The sequence below is a fragment of the Triplophysa dalaica genome, chromosome 4 (genome assembly GCF_015846415.1).
Source record: "Triplophysa dalaica isolate WHDGS20190420 chromosome 4, ASM1584641v1, whole genome shotgun sequence".
Lineage (NCBI taxonomy): Eukaryota > Metazoa > Chordata > Actinopteri > Cypriniformes > Nemacheilidae > Triplophysa > Triplophysa dalaica.
Window position 1 is genome coordinate 17700531 of NC_079545.1, and position 14817 is coordinate 17715347.

Sequence of the window (14817 nt, forward strand, 5' to 3'; positions counted from 1 at the left end):
CTGCCATCTAGAGATAATGTACTATAAGTGAAGTTGCAGAATGAAATGAAATCAGTGTGTTGTTTTGTTTGCAATGCATAAAAATGTGTATTTGTCAAAGCTTAATCTACGTGTACATTTCTTTTTTAAGGAATTATATTAAATAAGAAACATGTGACGTTTTAAAAGGGATATCATTGAAATTAAATGTAGTTTAGCAATTCAAGAAACAAATATTTAAAGGGACATATAATATAACTGTCTAGGATAAGGTGGACAGGCAGGTAATATGACGGGTGAGGACAATTTTACTGCGGTGAATTTTGTATGTTTAATTTTTAAGGTACATTTCAGGTACAAGTGACTACAACAAAAGGACTACAACAGTAGGACATACAGTAAATATTTCCACAGCTTCCAGTAAAAAAATAACCGTGAACTGTTTAACCAAAAGTATATGGGGTAAGTTGTCACAGTGTGTCACAAAAGTTTTGTATTGGAAAATTTAATAATTGTGTAGAATTGCAACATATAAAACCCATTTAAAACTTTTACCAACTAAAAAGCACACAACCTACCTTGTTATTTATATAGAAATAAACTTGTCCTGAAAACACATTAAAATCTACACTGCTATACATTATTTTGATGTTTTGTCACAGACTCTCTGTTACAGTTTGAAGCATTGATGTAAGTTGTTCCACAATTACAAAACCCAGTGACGCTTGGAAAAAGTATAAGTTGAAGAGGTTTATGTAACAATTCATACAGCATTTAAAATGTAGTTTAAAAATGCTTAGATAAAATAGCCGATGACAAACAAATTCACCCGGTAAATGAAATCAACCTCATGTCGTATCTGTTTTTTACCTTTAGGTGGCGCTGCAGCACCAGTCTCAGTGGCATAGCGCGATAGTTATTGTGGGTAGTGTAGTGTTGCGCTTTTTGCTACGCATTTATACGTGTGTGTTTAACACTGACAAAAAACTACAATTACAGTGAGAAGCGAGGAGCAGGGTTTCGCAAACAGTGCCTTAAAGCAACACCAAGGTTGAGTGAGGTTGGAAGCAGGGAGTAGCAGGACGCAAGGTATGTGCGCGTCAATGTCTTATTTGCTTGTTTACCATCAAGTATCAACGAATGTCATCGGCAGAACCGAAACTCGTCTTCTAAATGAGTAATACATGTGTTTTCTACTACTGTAGTATTGGTTTCGAAGATTTGTGTGAGTCTCTTGTGTTTTCAGTATCTTGTTAGCTACCTTCCTCGACATTATTTTTAATATCAGTGTCGCAAATTAATTTAAGTTATCCAAAAAGTGTTTTATAGGAAAACAGCATTTTTTAAACGCAACATGTGTATGTAGCTTTCATTGCTAGTTAGCATGGCGAACATGGAATTGCTTCGCGTAAATCGAGCTAGAATAAATGCATAAGGTTCCGATTTGTTCGATACAGTGAGTTTAACGATAGCCACCTGACACATTAGTTTATACTGAACAGTGTACGACGTGTGTGTGTGTTGCAAGACATCAGTAGCACGTTAACCTGCTTGAGTTGGTGATGTCAGTGGCTGTGCTAATGCTTTTACATCTTAAAGTTGGCAAAGCAATTTAAACACAACCACGCACAATCCTACAGTCTCTTTATAGCGTTTACAAGACAATAATACGATTTTGCAGAGAGTGACTTGAGTTTGAAAACCTGGTGAGGTGAATGCTTAAACACTGACAGCATTTTTGGACGTCATACCTTAATCGTTAGTGGTGTAGGACAACACATTTGTTTGAAGGTTTTGAAACATCAGCCAACATGTGGCAGTCATGTGCAGAATTCCAGTCAAGCTTATGTTTTTAAGACCAAAGTCAATACACTACACAAAGGCAGGCTGCTGGACATCTAATAATCATTACAGCGAAAGGGCAAAGCCAAAACACTGAGTTAAATGATAACTATTATATGTGTGTAAGCAAAATTGTTTGACTGCTAAAATGAACATCAAATCAATTTTGATCTTTTTACTTCATGCACATTTCATTTATTGTGAATGATTCCTCAGTCCAAGTTATAATTTTAATTTAAATGTATACAATACCCCTCCCCTTTAACCACCTGTCATGTCATGTGAAACTATCCGGATAGAATCGTGACTTCAATTTCATGTGAATTCATGTAAATTGAGACATCTCTCATTGTCAAAGCATCTCAGTTTACCATTATTCATCCTAAAGCTAAAATCTGTAACTTGTTTGGTTCACAACAGCAACTTTATAACAATGATTTAGATTTGCATATGGTTTGTTAGTTTGACGTCCTAATGTAGCTGAGGCAATGTTTCAGATTTCTGCTCTATTTTATGTGTTTACAATGATTGTATGCATGTACAGTTGCAGTACATATGCTGACATTGTTTACCAGCAAAAGCCTTACAAAGAGCTTATTAAAAGTCTAAAGGAGTTAAAACGGTGGCAGAAATTCCTCCTCTATACTAAAGAAAATGGCCCTGATGTTATTGTGGCGACATACAGACCACTTCGGATGATGTAAACATAATTACACGGTAGCACAAAAAAACTTCCTGTTTCAGTTTTTTAACACTACAAAAACAATTGAACAAAATACAACCACCAGAACAATTATAACCGAAGTAAAATGTTAAACAAATTTAAGAATATTTAAGATTTAAAGGAGCAATGTGGAGATTTTTGCGTTATCTAGTGGTGAGGTTGTGAATTGCAACCAATGGCTCACTCTACCCCTCCCTTTTGAACTAAACACATAGAACTAAGATGTCGTCGCATTTGCCGAAGGAGATAATGTATTTACGAAACGCGATCTGTAGAGGTAATAAAATAAAAACATTATGCTTCATTATGTAAGGTCTTTTTACACCTAGGATCACATAGTTATGTACACAAGGCTGTATGTTACCTTTTTTTGCTCATTGAACTGGTGCTACAGAGGTTAAAAGTTTTGTACCAAAGGACAAATAGTTGTAGTAGAGGTATAAAAAGTGCAGTTCATCACATAAATAGGCAGGTAAATGACAAAGGACATAAATGTTACATACAGATATATGGCCTTATCATTGTTAGTTTTTCCAAATTCCTTCTTCCTTTTTAATTGTTCCGAGTTCTGTGTTTATGACAGTTTATACATTTTCAAGTAATCATTTTTTTCATCTGGTTCAAATTAAGTGGATTTTTATTTTGTTGTGTTGTCGCAAAGACGCTTCAATTTGTGTTTGAGGCAGATTCCCTCGAACAGTCAGAGCATGCCAAACAGCTATATCGCCATCTGAAGGGTTCTTTGGGGAGGGGACACGGACACCACACAAAACCTCACTCCAAATAAAGAGAAAATTACGTTGATTTTATTCTTTCTTTTTTCCAAGTGAATTTTAAACGGACACATTTAGAGATACAATTGCGTTTTTCCCTCTAGAGATTTTTCCCATTAAGAGCTTTACCCTTCTAAGGTAGCTTCTGATCGGAACGCAGGGAGTGATCGTTCGTAAAATAAACTTAAAACAACTCTATGGATGAAGTTTGTCTGTTTCTGTCCTTGTATATTGAGATACAGACAAATCCACGAGTGTTATGCTTGTAACATTTTAGACACGCAGAACAAGCAGAGGACATATTTAAATAGTAGAATCCTGCTTAACTTGTGTGATTCCTTCCATGTTTTCCCACATCGTGCAGGGCTCTAGATAAATGGACTTGGTCCAACTGGGAAAACAAGTTTTAATCGCAGAAATACAAAAAAAAATAGTGGTGCGCCATTACTTAACCTCACACACAAACAACGACAAACGCACTTCACACAAACATGCAGCTCTGTCTAAAGGCTAAGATACACTACAAGACTTTTGCTCAGATTTTCAGTCTGGACTTGTTGCAGAAAGTCTGTGCCAGTCTGCAGATTTTATCACTTGGTGTGTTTCTATCTGAAAATTTCAAAAAGTCTGCAAGTGAATATATTTATCGCACGCGTGCTACACTATTACATTTATTCTTAGCACAGACCGATTTTTTTCGTAGCATGTGTGACACATTTGTCGCATTACAGTACAATACATATACAGCCCTGGCCTATATATTGAATTTCTTTCAAAGGTTCCTAGTAAATATATCTCACTGGACCTTTAATTATCTATATACGATTTAAAAATAAAATAAATAAAAATAAACCCTGGAAGTGCCTCTGGATCGGTGTTAACATCTTGCGATTTTTATCTAGTGCCTGTACGCCTTTGCCGATCCCGCTCCCCTAACATAATCTCCAACAAACACTTTCATGTCTGCTCTCTATCCCTGTCAAATAAACGCATAAAAGCCCCTAGAATATAGACCTAACAAATGCTTTTCCTATGTTCTGAAATCATGTTATTTTTAGGACATACTCTATCTAATAAATTGCTATTTTTGGTTAGTTTAATTCTCTTTGATTTGTGTTCCAAACCGCCCCAGAGAAGAGGTGTATGGAGAACCATCTTTTCCACGGTCTTGTCTGCTTGGGTGGTATGGACCAAAGTCTGACTGGTGTCTTTCACACGTTTTCAAATGAACTGCCCAAACAGAGCAATCAAACCATTGTTAGTCTTATTAAAAACCAAACAAGCCAAGTGTGAACACACCCATAAAACATGCAAATTCCAATCAAATGTTTGCATGTGTACTGGTTTGTTAATTTTAACATTCTGTACCTCTCATCCATCTCTGATTCCCTATCTATCTATTGGTTAGGCCTGGATTTGGCGGCCGGAAGGAAGGAACAGTGTGGCATCCCTCTCCTCCTCTCATGTCCCCTCCCTGTGCGTCCTTGCATGTCAGTTGCCCCTCGTCACCCCCCCTGTGTCTCCCCCAGTCAGTCCTCCGTGTTCCTCCCCCTCATGCTTGGGACAGACCAGCCGCCTCACTGTCAGACCAATGACTGCCTGGATCATACTGCCTGTCAGCCTGGCTGCCTTCTCCATCACTGGGATATGGATAGTGTGAGTGTTTCAATGTGCTGTCAAACAACAATCTATAGGTTATATACTAAACATTAATATTATTACCCACCATATTAGTTGTTCTTAACATTGAGATATAAGTGATAGTTCACCCAAAAAAGAAAGTTCTGTCTTCACAGTGGGTTTGCAGACCCTCTTGTCATTTCAAACCTATATGACTTTCTTTCTCCTACAGAATATGTTGTGAAACCAAACAATGTCGGTACACACTCACTAGCATTGGTTTTGTGTCCAGACAATTAAAGTGAATGGGTACCATCTCTCATTGGTTAAAAACTTTATTCAAAATATCTTTTGTGTTCTGTGAAAGAAAGAAAGTCATTTCACACATAGCTTTAGCTTTAAATTGGAAACGTATACAATAACGCATTCTTCTGTCCTCAGGTATGCCATGGCTGTAATGAACCACCACGTCTGTCCTGTCGAAAACTGGTAAGTGGAGCTTTATTTCCACAGTGTGTAAAATGTGAAGTTCACATCATCGACATTGCCGATGTGGTTATTTAAAGGTCTTACAACGTGACGTGCACAGAGGAAACGGCCAAGCCAGGCTTCCCGAAAACATGCTGTACCATTCAAGACATCCCCCTCATCAGGTAGTTATGCCAGCTTTATTCCGAGCCTTCGATTATCCAGCGTGACCTGACCAAATCGTCTTTGTCTTTGGTTTAGTAAGTGCGGATCTTACCCTCCGGAGAGCTGTCTGTTCAGTCTCATCGGTAATGTGGGAGCTTTCATGGGTAAGAATGCCATCTCATATTTCCACGCTGGTGGTGGCATCTCGTATAACAAAGCACAGAAGCATGAATAGATGTATTTAGGGATGCTATACTGATTGAATCACAGTGGCATGGGTGTCATACAGACATTTAACTGCATGAGGGGGCGTGTTGTGTATTTTAACACCGATGAATGTTTGTCTTGCTTCATTGTTTGTTTTGTATTGAGTGAGCTGATATGGTTCAAATGCAAGATTAGATGTTTGTTTTACATTGTTGGGTTCTCATCTTTTTGCATTGATGAGAAGTCTGTTGAGTGTTATTACACCAGTTTATAACACGAAAAATACTAAGATCTGGGAAATAAGAGACTTGAACAATAAGAATCGTGTGTGTGTGCACAGCTAAAAGGTAAAACGTGATGTGTATATAAACGTCGCCCCAGAAAGTGTTTAGACACTTAAAGTGATAGTTCACCCAAAAATGAAAATTCTGTCATCATTTACTCACCCTCTTCTCATTTTAAACCTGAATGACTTTCTTTCTTTTGCAGAGCACAAAAGAAGATATTTTGAAGAATGTTTACAATAGAAGTGAATGGGTACTATCAACGTTCTTCGAAATATCTTCTTTTGTGTTCTGCAGAAGAAATTCATACAGGTTTAAAATGACAAGAGGAAGAGGGTGATTAAACGATGACCGTGTTTTTATTTTTGGGTAAACTGTCACTTTAAGCAGCTTTTGAAAACAAATGAGTTGTTTGGCCTTGAAGATTAAAATGAGTTTTCAGAAAAGTTTGAGCTTCATTTGTTTGCAAATCCAATTTGGTAATACTTAGGATAGTTCTCTGCCAATATATTCAGCAATAATCTTTGTGGCTTTATGCAAAGTTACATTTAAGGAACCAGACAAAAAAAAGAAGTTGCATGCGAGTTTGGTTTTTTCAATGTTTCTGTTCTTCTGTTTCCAGTGGGTTTGGTATGTTTGCTTCGCTACGCTCAGGTCATCGAGCACAGGAACCACTGCTGGCTCAACACCAGTGGACTCGTGTCTGGATGCACCAATGCTGTGGGACTGGTCATGGTGGGCAACTTCCAGGTCAGTGGCTTCTTTGATTATTATTATTATCTGAGAAATGTGTCTTTCTTTTTGTTGCAATATAGGAGCAGTTCACCACAAAATTAAGGCATCATTTATTCGCCCTCAAGTTGTTCCAAATATGAATCAATGTCTTTTTGATGAACACCGGTAGAGATATTTGGAAGAATGTTTGGAACCAAACAGTTCTTGGAGACCATTGACTACCAAAGTAGGAAAAATTGCTTTATACATTTCTTTGTTCTGTTGAACATTAAAGAAGATATTTTGAAGAATTTAGGAAAGCAAGCAGTAACTTATTTTACTATGGTAGTCAAAGTGACTAAGAACAGTTTAGTTACAAGCGTTCTTCCAAGTATCTTTCTCTGTGTTCATCAGAACAAAGAATCACATCAGCTTTTTTGGCCTTATGTTAGCGTGTGCTGTTGTATGAGAGGAAGGCATGAAGAGCTGACAATACGACTTCTGCTCTTATCAGGGGCAGTAAATTCAGTGTATCAGAATGATGCGTTGATCATTAGCATCAGAGTGTTTCAAAGAGGTTGATGTTGTCAAAGTGATTAGTATTGATCCTTGAGGGCAGCCTCATTCCTCAAAATGGATTTTAGAAGGAATTTCACTCCTTCAGCCTTAGTGCCTTACGCTGAGTGTGCAGTAAGGAAGTTTCTTTTTGGACAAAGACATACGTGTAAGTGCTGTAGAGAGTGCATCCAAATCTGTTGTGTTTTGTTTTCATTGCTCTTTAAATGTTGCTGCGTTTCTTTTTTAGTGGTCCTGTGTTAGCACTTAAATAATACTTGATGCTTTTTCACCAGGTGGACCACGCCAAAACGCTTCACTACGTAGGTGCTGGCGCTGCCTTCCCAGCAGGCATTGTGTTCGTGTTTTTGCAGTGCGTGTTGACGTATCGGGTGGCTATCTCTGCTCTGGACTACTGGATGGCTTACGTGCGTGTGGCACTGGCTACCGGTGCTCTCATCACACTGGTTCTTAGTATCCTTACTTGCTGAGTGTTATGTATGACTGTTTACAAATATTTATTAAAGTGATAGTTCACTCACACCAAAATGATATTCTGTCATCATTTACTCTCCCTCATGAAATTTCAAACCCGTATGACTTTCTTGTGTAGAATACAAAAGAAGATATTGAAGAATATGTAACAGAAAACTGTTGGTCCACATTGAGTTGCATTGGTTTTGTGTCCATACAATAGAATTGAATGAAGACCAATGGTTTTTGTTTCCATTCTTCAAAATATATTTTGTGTTTTGCATGAGACATAAGTCATTCATGTTTTAAAAACCAAGAGGGTGAGTAAAGTATGACATCATTTGACAATCTCATTGTAGGGTGAACTACGCCTTTAAAACTTTTTTAAACAAGCATTGCTTGTCTGCACAAACACATGGATTTTCTTATAAAGAGCTACGTGTAACATCTGTTTTAATATTGAGTGTCAGTGTTTACACTTGCTCATCTCCATACAATGATTACCAAGATAACCAAGTCTATTTACTACTATTGTGATGCTTTTCGGACATTTTGGAGCTGAACTTCCCCTTCCCACCATTCACTTTCATTTTATGTAAAGAGCAAAAGGACAACTAAACGATAATCTTCTAGACTTCTCCACACCTTATACAACTAGACACAATCATTCCTATTTGTGCAGTGCTAACTGCTCAGCTGTTATCTCTTGCTCTTGAGGTTTCTGTCACAATCCGCAAGCCCCTGTCTCTTATATCATAGTGCTGGTATAATCCAATTGCTTAATAAAAAAGTGTTGGCATGGAGACGGATGAGCTCAGCTGGAGTCTCCCGGCCTTTCTGCTTTATCGCTCCTGTGTTCTTCAAAGATTTATGAATTGTTTTTTCCAAACTAGAGTAAAATGGGCAGTAGCTGGGATGTGTAACTATGCGTAGCTTTTTTGTCAGTCTGGCCAGAAGTAATTCATAGATTTCTTCCCTAATTTCATAGTTAACATATTACTGTCAATTGTACACAAATATAGCTTTAACATCCTGTTTTGTTTTTGCCTACATTTGTTGAGGCCAAGTAGACTTTTGGTAAGTGAAGACTTTCCATTTTTTCCTTAAAAACTTGTCACATAAGGTCAACATAACACTAGACAGTTTATTTTTTCCAGTTGCAAGTTTTTTTTTTATTTGATCAGGCATGTGGCTGTAAGTATTATATTATCACTCTCATATTGTGACATGCACTTTCATGCGGTAATCTGGGTGTGTAGATCACCAAATATTCATGGATAAGACACCTAATATGCACACACCATTCTCATCATTCAGACTATAACAGCTGTGTGTTCGTGCATTTCTCCGTTTCTCATTTTCATTGAAAAGATTTAACGCTCCTTGACCGGCCCCTTTCAGGTGGAGTATTCTTCATCCACGAGAGCTTCGTGTTACAGCACGCAGCAGCCATCTGTGAGTGGGTCTTCACTGTAGTCATCCTTGTATTCTACGGGACTTTCACCTACGAATTTGGCACCGTCACTACCAACACCATGTTGGCCGGCCTCCAGCGGAGCCTCTCTCATGGGTCCGGAGTCCTCATCGGAGACGATGTCCAAGTAGGAGCCCGAGGAGGTGGTTCCACCAAAGGGTTAAAATCCCCAGGAGGAAGCAGTACCTCCACCCATCTGAACTGCACTCCTGAAAACATAGCAATGCTTTAATTCTTTTATTATCACACACATCAGCACACATGGTCACGTCCTGCCGGGTGGAAAGCCTCACAGTGGTGCTCTGAGGCACACTTTAAGATTAAAGTGATCAAGGTTTAAGAGAACCGTCCAGTCAAAGTCAATACAGATTAAAAATCAGTTGGGTTTACAGGTGTGGCTGTTTATATTGATGTAAGATTCGAGATTTTAGGTTTGTCTGATAGATTTGTCTGCTTTTGTCCTTATAAAGCTGTTTGGGGATGAGAAGGACAGGATAGTTATTTTTTAAAGATAGAATGGGGGCCCTGGTCACATTGTTTGTTTTGCCTAAGCTGTTGCACCTGGCAATTAAATATATTTTTTACGGTTACGTTTGCACAAATGTTTCAGGGGTGTGTCTCGTTGAGCTAGCTACTGTTCGCCCAACTTTGCTGTTGCAATGGATTTACACGTAACACAGATGTGACCCTGCCTGTGAAAACCAAGCTAAAGTTAAAACGTATTGGCCCGGTTTCACAGACAAGGCTTAGTTCCAGACTAAAATCAATGTGTGACGTGTCTTAACTGAATATAACCTGCCCAGAAATATCTTTAAAAATATCAGTGCCATTGTTTTGTTTCAAGATACACACCGGTAATGTATTCTTCTAAGGCATTTTTATAAAAGCGACATACATATCGTAATTCAACTAAGGCATAGTTCTGGCTTAAGTTAAACTGTGTTTCTTAAACCTGGCCGTTGTTTTCTACATAAAATCATCCAACATAATGTAAAATACATTTAGTGAAAATATAAAGTAATGTCATGGCATATGGAATTTAAATTTTGATGCTTTAAATTAAATAATTATGAGATTTTAGTCTAATTTTCACTGGCAGGGTCTTGATTTATAAAATTTTCATTGCAGACTATCAGGATTCAAGTATTATTTTTTGAAATAGTGAATGTCTAAAGTATGGGGGAACTATATGAGAACCTTATTTTGGAGTTAGAAACAAAAGAGATTAGTTGAAATCTCATGAAAGCGTTACATTTCTTTTAAACATAATATAATACAAATACAAAATTGTGTATAGTACATGTGGCCTTTTTATTGTCATGTTGGCTTGCTTTGTTCATGTTTTGTTCAGTTTTTGTTTCTTGATGAGGTGGGTCTTGTTTTCCCACTTTAAGAAAGGGGAAGTGATGCAAGGTGACACCAGCTCATACGTTTTAGAGTAATTACATTTATACTTACTGTACCTTTAATGCAGATACAGGTAAAAGGTTTTCATGTTTTCTTTCAATTTTTAAAAAAAATTCTCTGTCTAACGGGTCATTAAAACCCGTTCGCAAAATGCCACATCCAGTCACCTAGTGACTTACTGCCTGCATATCTGTGCATATGTTTTGTGCATCATTGTGACCTAACTACAAATGGTGTGGAACAAGTTATATTCTACATAACATGAGTTGACATTTCAAAGTTTTTCGTATTTTGTTGTTGCCAAAGGATGCATCTCCTTTAGTTTAAGGTACACTGAATGCATTTCATTTTATTACTTTTATGTGTTGTAGGACACATAGCCACAGAGAAAGCAGTGTCATTTAGAAGGTTATGCCAATTCAGTACAGCAATATTACATTTCAAAATGGTTCGTGAATTGGTGTCCAGGCTGGAACCTGGGAAACCAGAGTGGAACTTTTTGAGGGTTGAGTGGTTATGGTGGCCTTAATGTTACTGTGGTATCTGTGTGGTGATTTCAATTCAGGCTGTCAATCAGAGGCTCCCTTTTGCTTTTTCATTAATTGCTTGAATTCTTGTGTCACACAGAAATGTGCCAGTTATTCTTTCTGTATGTGTTTTTGTCCTTCAATGGGTTTGTGGTGCCTCTCAGTTTCACGCCATTGAGAACACTGTAAATTTAGACATTGTCTCTAGGCATCATACAGTATGTGTTTATATTTGTTGTCACTATTATCGGAGAGCTATTGAAGCATTGTTAATTGCTCTCATGAAAAGATGATTCACGGGGTGCATAGATGAAAGTCTTGATTAAATCCAATTGATACTGATCTCATTGCTACCTCTACGGTTATCATTACAATATACCTAAGTCAACTCAAGCCAAACATACAGTGATAATTGCATAATGGGTCATATTTGTTTTAAACAAGACATGAACATAGAATTTTAAGGAAAAGTTGAAGTTTAAGCGTATGAACCTAACATTGATGTTTTTTCTCATTTATTACCTGTTTTGTCACATGCAAAAGCGCTGATGTGATAGATTTCAACAATTATTATAAATTACATGCAATACCTAACATTGCATTTAATGCATATTTTATGAGGCTAATAGGTCAATTATTTATAGGTCACTTTAGAGAAAAGTATGGTGTAAGGGTTGTAGAGTTATACTTTTTTCCCCTGTTTAGTTTGGTCAAAAGCTGTACTGTCAGGTGGGAAAATGGACTGATATTTTGTTTAACCTTTGAAATGTATGTATACTTGTGAGACAATGATGTAAGAGCATACTTATTTGCATCCTTTTTTTTTTTTACTTATTTCCATCCTTTTATATTGGGTTAAGGATCCCGGCATAAATCAAGACTATACTCTTATGGATATTTTCAGACAGCTAAAACAGGCTTTGAGTTTTAATGTTTCTTTTTGATGTTCTGAATTTAGCTGTTGTATGGATAGAAATTTTTCTGATGCCTTTAAATGATATTGTTGAATTTTTTTTTATCAACACGTCTGTTGGGTATGCAATGAAGATGTAAGGTTCAGGCTACAAAATCAAAAGAAAACAATACAAAGAATATTTTTATTTTATAAATCACATGTACTCAGATTTACGTATCATTTCAATGATTTTTCTTTGACAAGAGATTTATATGAAATAACTACCAAAACATCGAATGAGAAATAAACAAGTGTACATGTATCTCTGTCTGTGATCTTTTGAAGATAATGTTTGTAATGAGACCAATGACATGAATCAAATGTGCAGTCAACAAGCTTAAGAGAATATTAGAAAAGTACTTCAAACACTTTTATGGATGGATGTTCTGCTTGAAACTTTGCTGCAGTGATTAAAACATTTTATGTCTACCTCTATGATAAGTTACATCACATATAAAACCCACATACTGGCATTTCCTAATTAGAAAAGGGTCCACAATGTAAATAATCGCTAATTATAGTATAAAATAAGACGTTCAATGCTTATTTTAGGGACGATAAAGAAATAAGGAATGTAATCTCTTTAGTGAGCAACGTGTATTGATACTAAATCACGGATCAAATAAATGTAATTTCACATTATACTTTAGCAATAAAATTTATGTTGTTATGAGGCTACATTTCAGTGACTTCTTTCATACAAACAGGTCTCGGTGCATAGCCATACGGTAAAAAAAGATATAATTTAAAACATTGCCGTTTTTTTCAAGTACAAGCAAACTCAATCATTCAAAGTCTGGTCCCTGCCGAGTAAACTCTCACTTCCATTCATATTCAAGTCATGTATACATGGCGCCATGTAGATCTTCCAGCCTGTGTTCTCTTTGTCTTCTCCGTTGCTGTAGAATATACAAACACACATTGTGGAGTCTAAAACTATAAAATCCATATTCAAACCATATATACGCAAATGATTTGATAACAGTAAACTTGCATTTATAAGTTGTGTCATACCTTATCTTTTTTAAACTCCTCATAGTCTGGATTGTCAGTGGGTAGTTCAAGTCGACACAAGGGACATGAATTGGTCTGTAATTTTATAATTCTTATGATGAGGTCACACTATCTAATAGTAATTCTCTTCTAGAAAAGTCTCAGGATCGTGGTGTAATCCTTGTTATCACTACAGTATATATTTACACAATACCTTACTGAGCCATGGCAGAATACACCCGGTGTGGAACAGATGCTTACACGGCATCTCTCTTACGGTCTCTTGCTCTTCAAACTCCAATAAACACACCGGACACTTCAGTCCTTTATCTGACAAACGAAAAATGTGAACCACATGCAGCAGACATCGATTTAACTCTCGTATTCACTCAAAATGTTGCAAATCATGCAACACATGAACAATGTTACCCCTACTTTAACTATAACATTCAACAAATATTTAATTGATTATCGGAGTCATTATTTTGTATTAACTTATAAATAAGAGCTGATTGTTAAACAACAGATACTCACCTGCTTGTTCAGGGGAGATAATGACCACAGGAAGACTCTGAACCACAGCCTTCGCTGCAGGAGGAGGAAGTCGCTGGTCCCAGTCTGACAAATCAAATGAACCCGAGTCTATATCGAGGCCCTGCATTAAAGATCTTCAGCCAGAAAACATTCGTTATCAGTTACATCCTCACATCTGACAAACGTAACCTTAACTATAGAGCTCAGTTTTAGGTAACACGATATACTTTGTATATTTCATGACTATATTCTATCAATCTGGTGTTATAAGGATGTAAAGGTACAGCAATTCCAGCCACACATGAATGCAATGTTTTTCTAAATCCTCTAGAGGGCGTCGTTTTGTTACCTCGCAAGTTCCAGCAAAGCATTCTGTCGGTACTGTTCTTCAGGATTTGTAGGTTCACAGTCATGCTCATCGAAGTATGAGGCCATTTCTCAACTAATTCACCTGATAGACGCACAAATCAAATCTGAATGAGATTTAACATCAAACTTGAATGCTGGTAACCTGTAGATTCATCTGGGTTTCTGACTCTAGGTTTAAAATGTACTCTCACACACCGTTAAGAGAGAATAAAATCTCTATACTATCATGATAATATTGCCTTACTAATAATACCCGTTTTACTATTTGGTTTTACAACCCTTACTAGATGGTATTCCTACAATTACTTACAATGCAAGTATTCTTATGACAGATATCGCCTACCTTTACAATAAAGTACATAATAGGAACCAAATATTAAGTGTCCGCAAAACACAGCATGAAAACACCTGGATTTATTAATTCAAGCGATGTAAATGCTTATAGACACCAGTTGACATCCGCATCAATAACACAAATGTCATGTCCTACTGCTAACAACTGGTTAGCATTATGATTCAAACCTTACCTTATTTCCCAATACTCGTAGAATATAAAAATATACAAACCTTTCTTGTTTAAAAGGGCAACATATGACAGAGTAAATTCGAGCGCAAACTTGTAAATGTGTCTTTTAAATTCACTTTTCGTTTGAAAGTGCTGATCATCAGGGATGAAACTTGTTTCACTGCACTGTCAGCGCGAACAATACAAACCATATCGCGATAGTTGCGGGATGACGTGAGTTGCCAGAT

At 37.0% G+C, this 14817-nt stretch overlaps 2 protein-coding genes across 5 annotated transcripts; one reads left to right on the forward strand and one right to left on the reverse strand.

Annotated features, from left to right (window-relative positions):
• Positions 1 to 920: 920 nt before the first annotated feature.
• On the forward strand, positions 921 to 12430 carry tmem150aa (transmembrane protein 150Aa). Of its 4 annotated transcripts, none has more exons than XM_056745722.1 (8): positions 921 to 1068; positions 4727 to 4974; positions 5380 to 5427; positions 5505 to 5591; positions 5668 to 5735; positions 6685 to 6812; positions 7628 to 7805; positions 9207 to 12430. In XM_056745722.1, exons 2-8 carry the CDS (start codon positions 4910 to 4912, stop codon positions 9509 to 9511), a joined length of 879 nt encoding a protein of 292 aa, XP_056601700.1. In that variant the 5' UTR covers positions 921 to 1068; positions 4727 to 4909; the 3' UTR covers positions 9512 to 12430. The 4 variants fall into 4 exon arrangements, with proteins under 4 accessions (XP_056601700.1, XP_056601701.1, XP_056601703.1 ...); XM_056745723.1 differs by having other exon boundaries at positions 1048 to 1156; XM_056745725.1 differs by lacking the exon at positions 921 to 1068 and adding an exon at positions 1129 to 1204.
• Positions 12292 to 14759, reverse strand: rnf181 (ring finger protein 181). Its single transcript, XM_056745726.1, has 6 exons — positions 14632 to 14759; positions 14045 to 14146; positions 13696 to 13829; positions 13376 to 13491; positions 13183 to 13257; positions 12292 to 13067 (listed from the first exon to the last, which is right to left on the reverse strand). Exons 2-6 carry the CDS (start codon positions 14128 to 14130, stop codon positions 13008 to 13010), a joined length of 471 nt encoding a protein of 156 aa, XP_056601704.1. The 5' UTR covers positions 14131 to 14146; positions 14632 to 14759; the 3' UTR covers positions 12292 to 13007.
• Between the last annotated feature and the right edge of the window lie 58 nt (positions 14760 to 14817).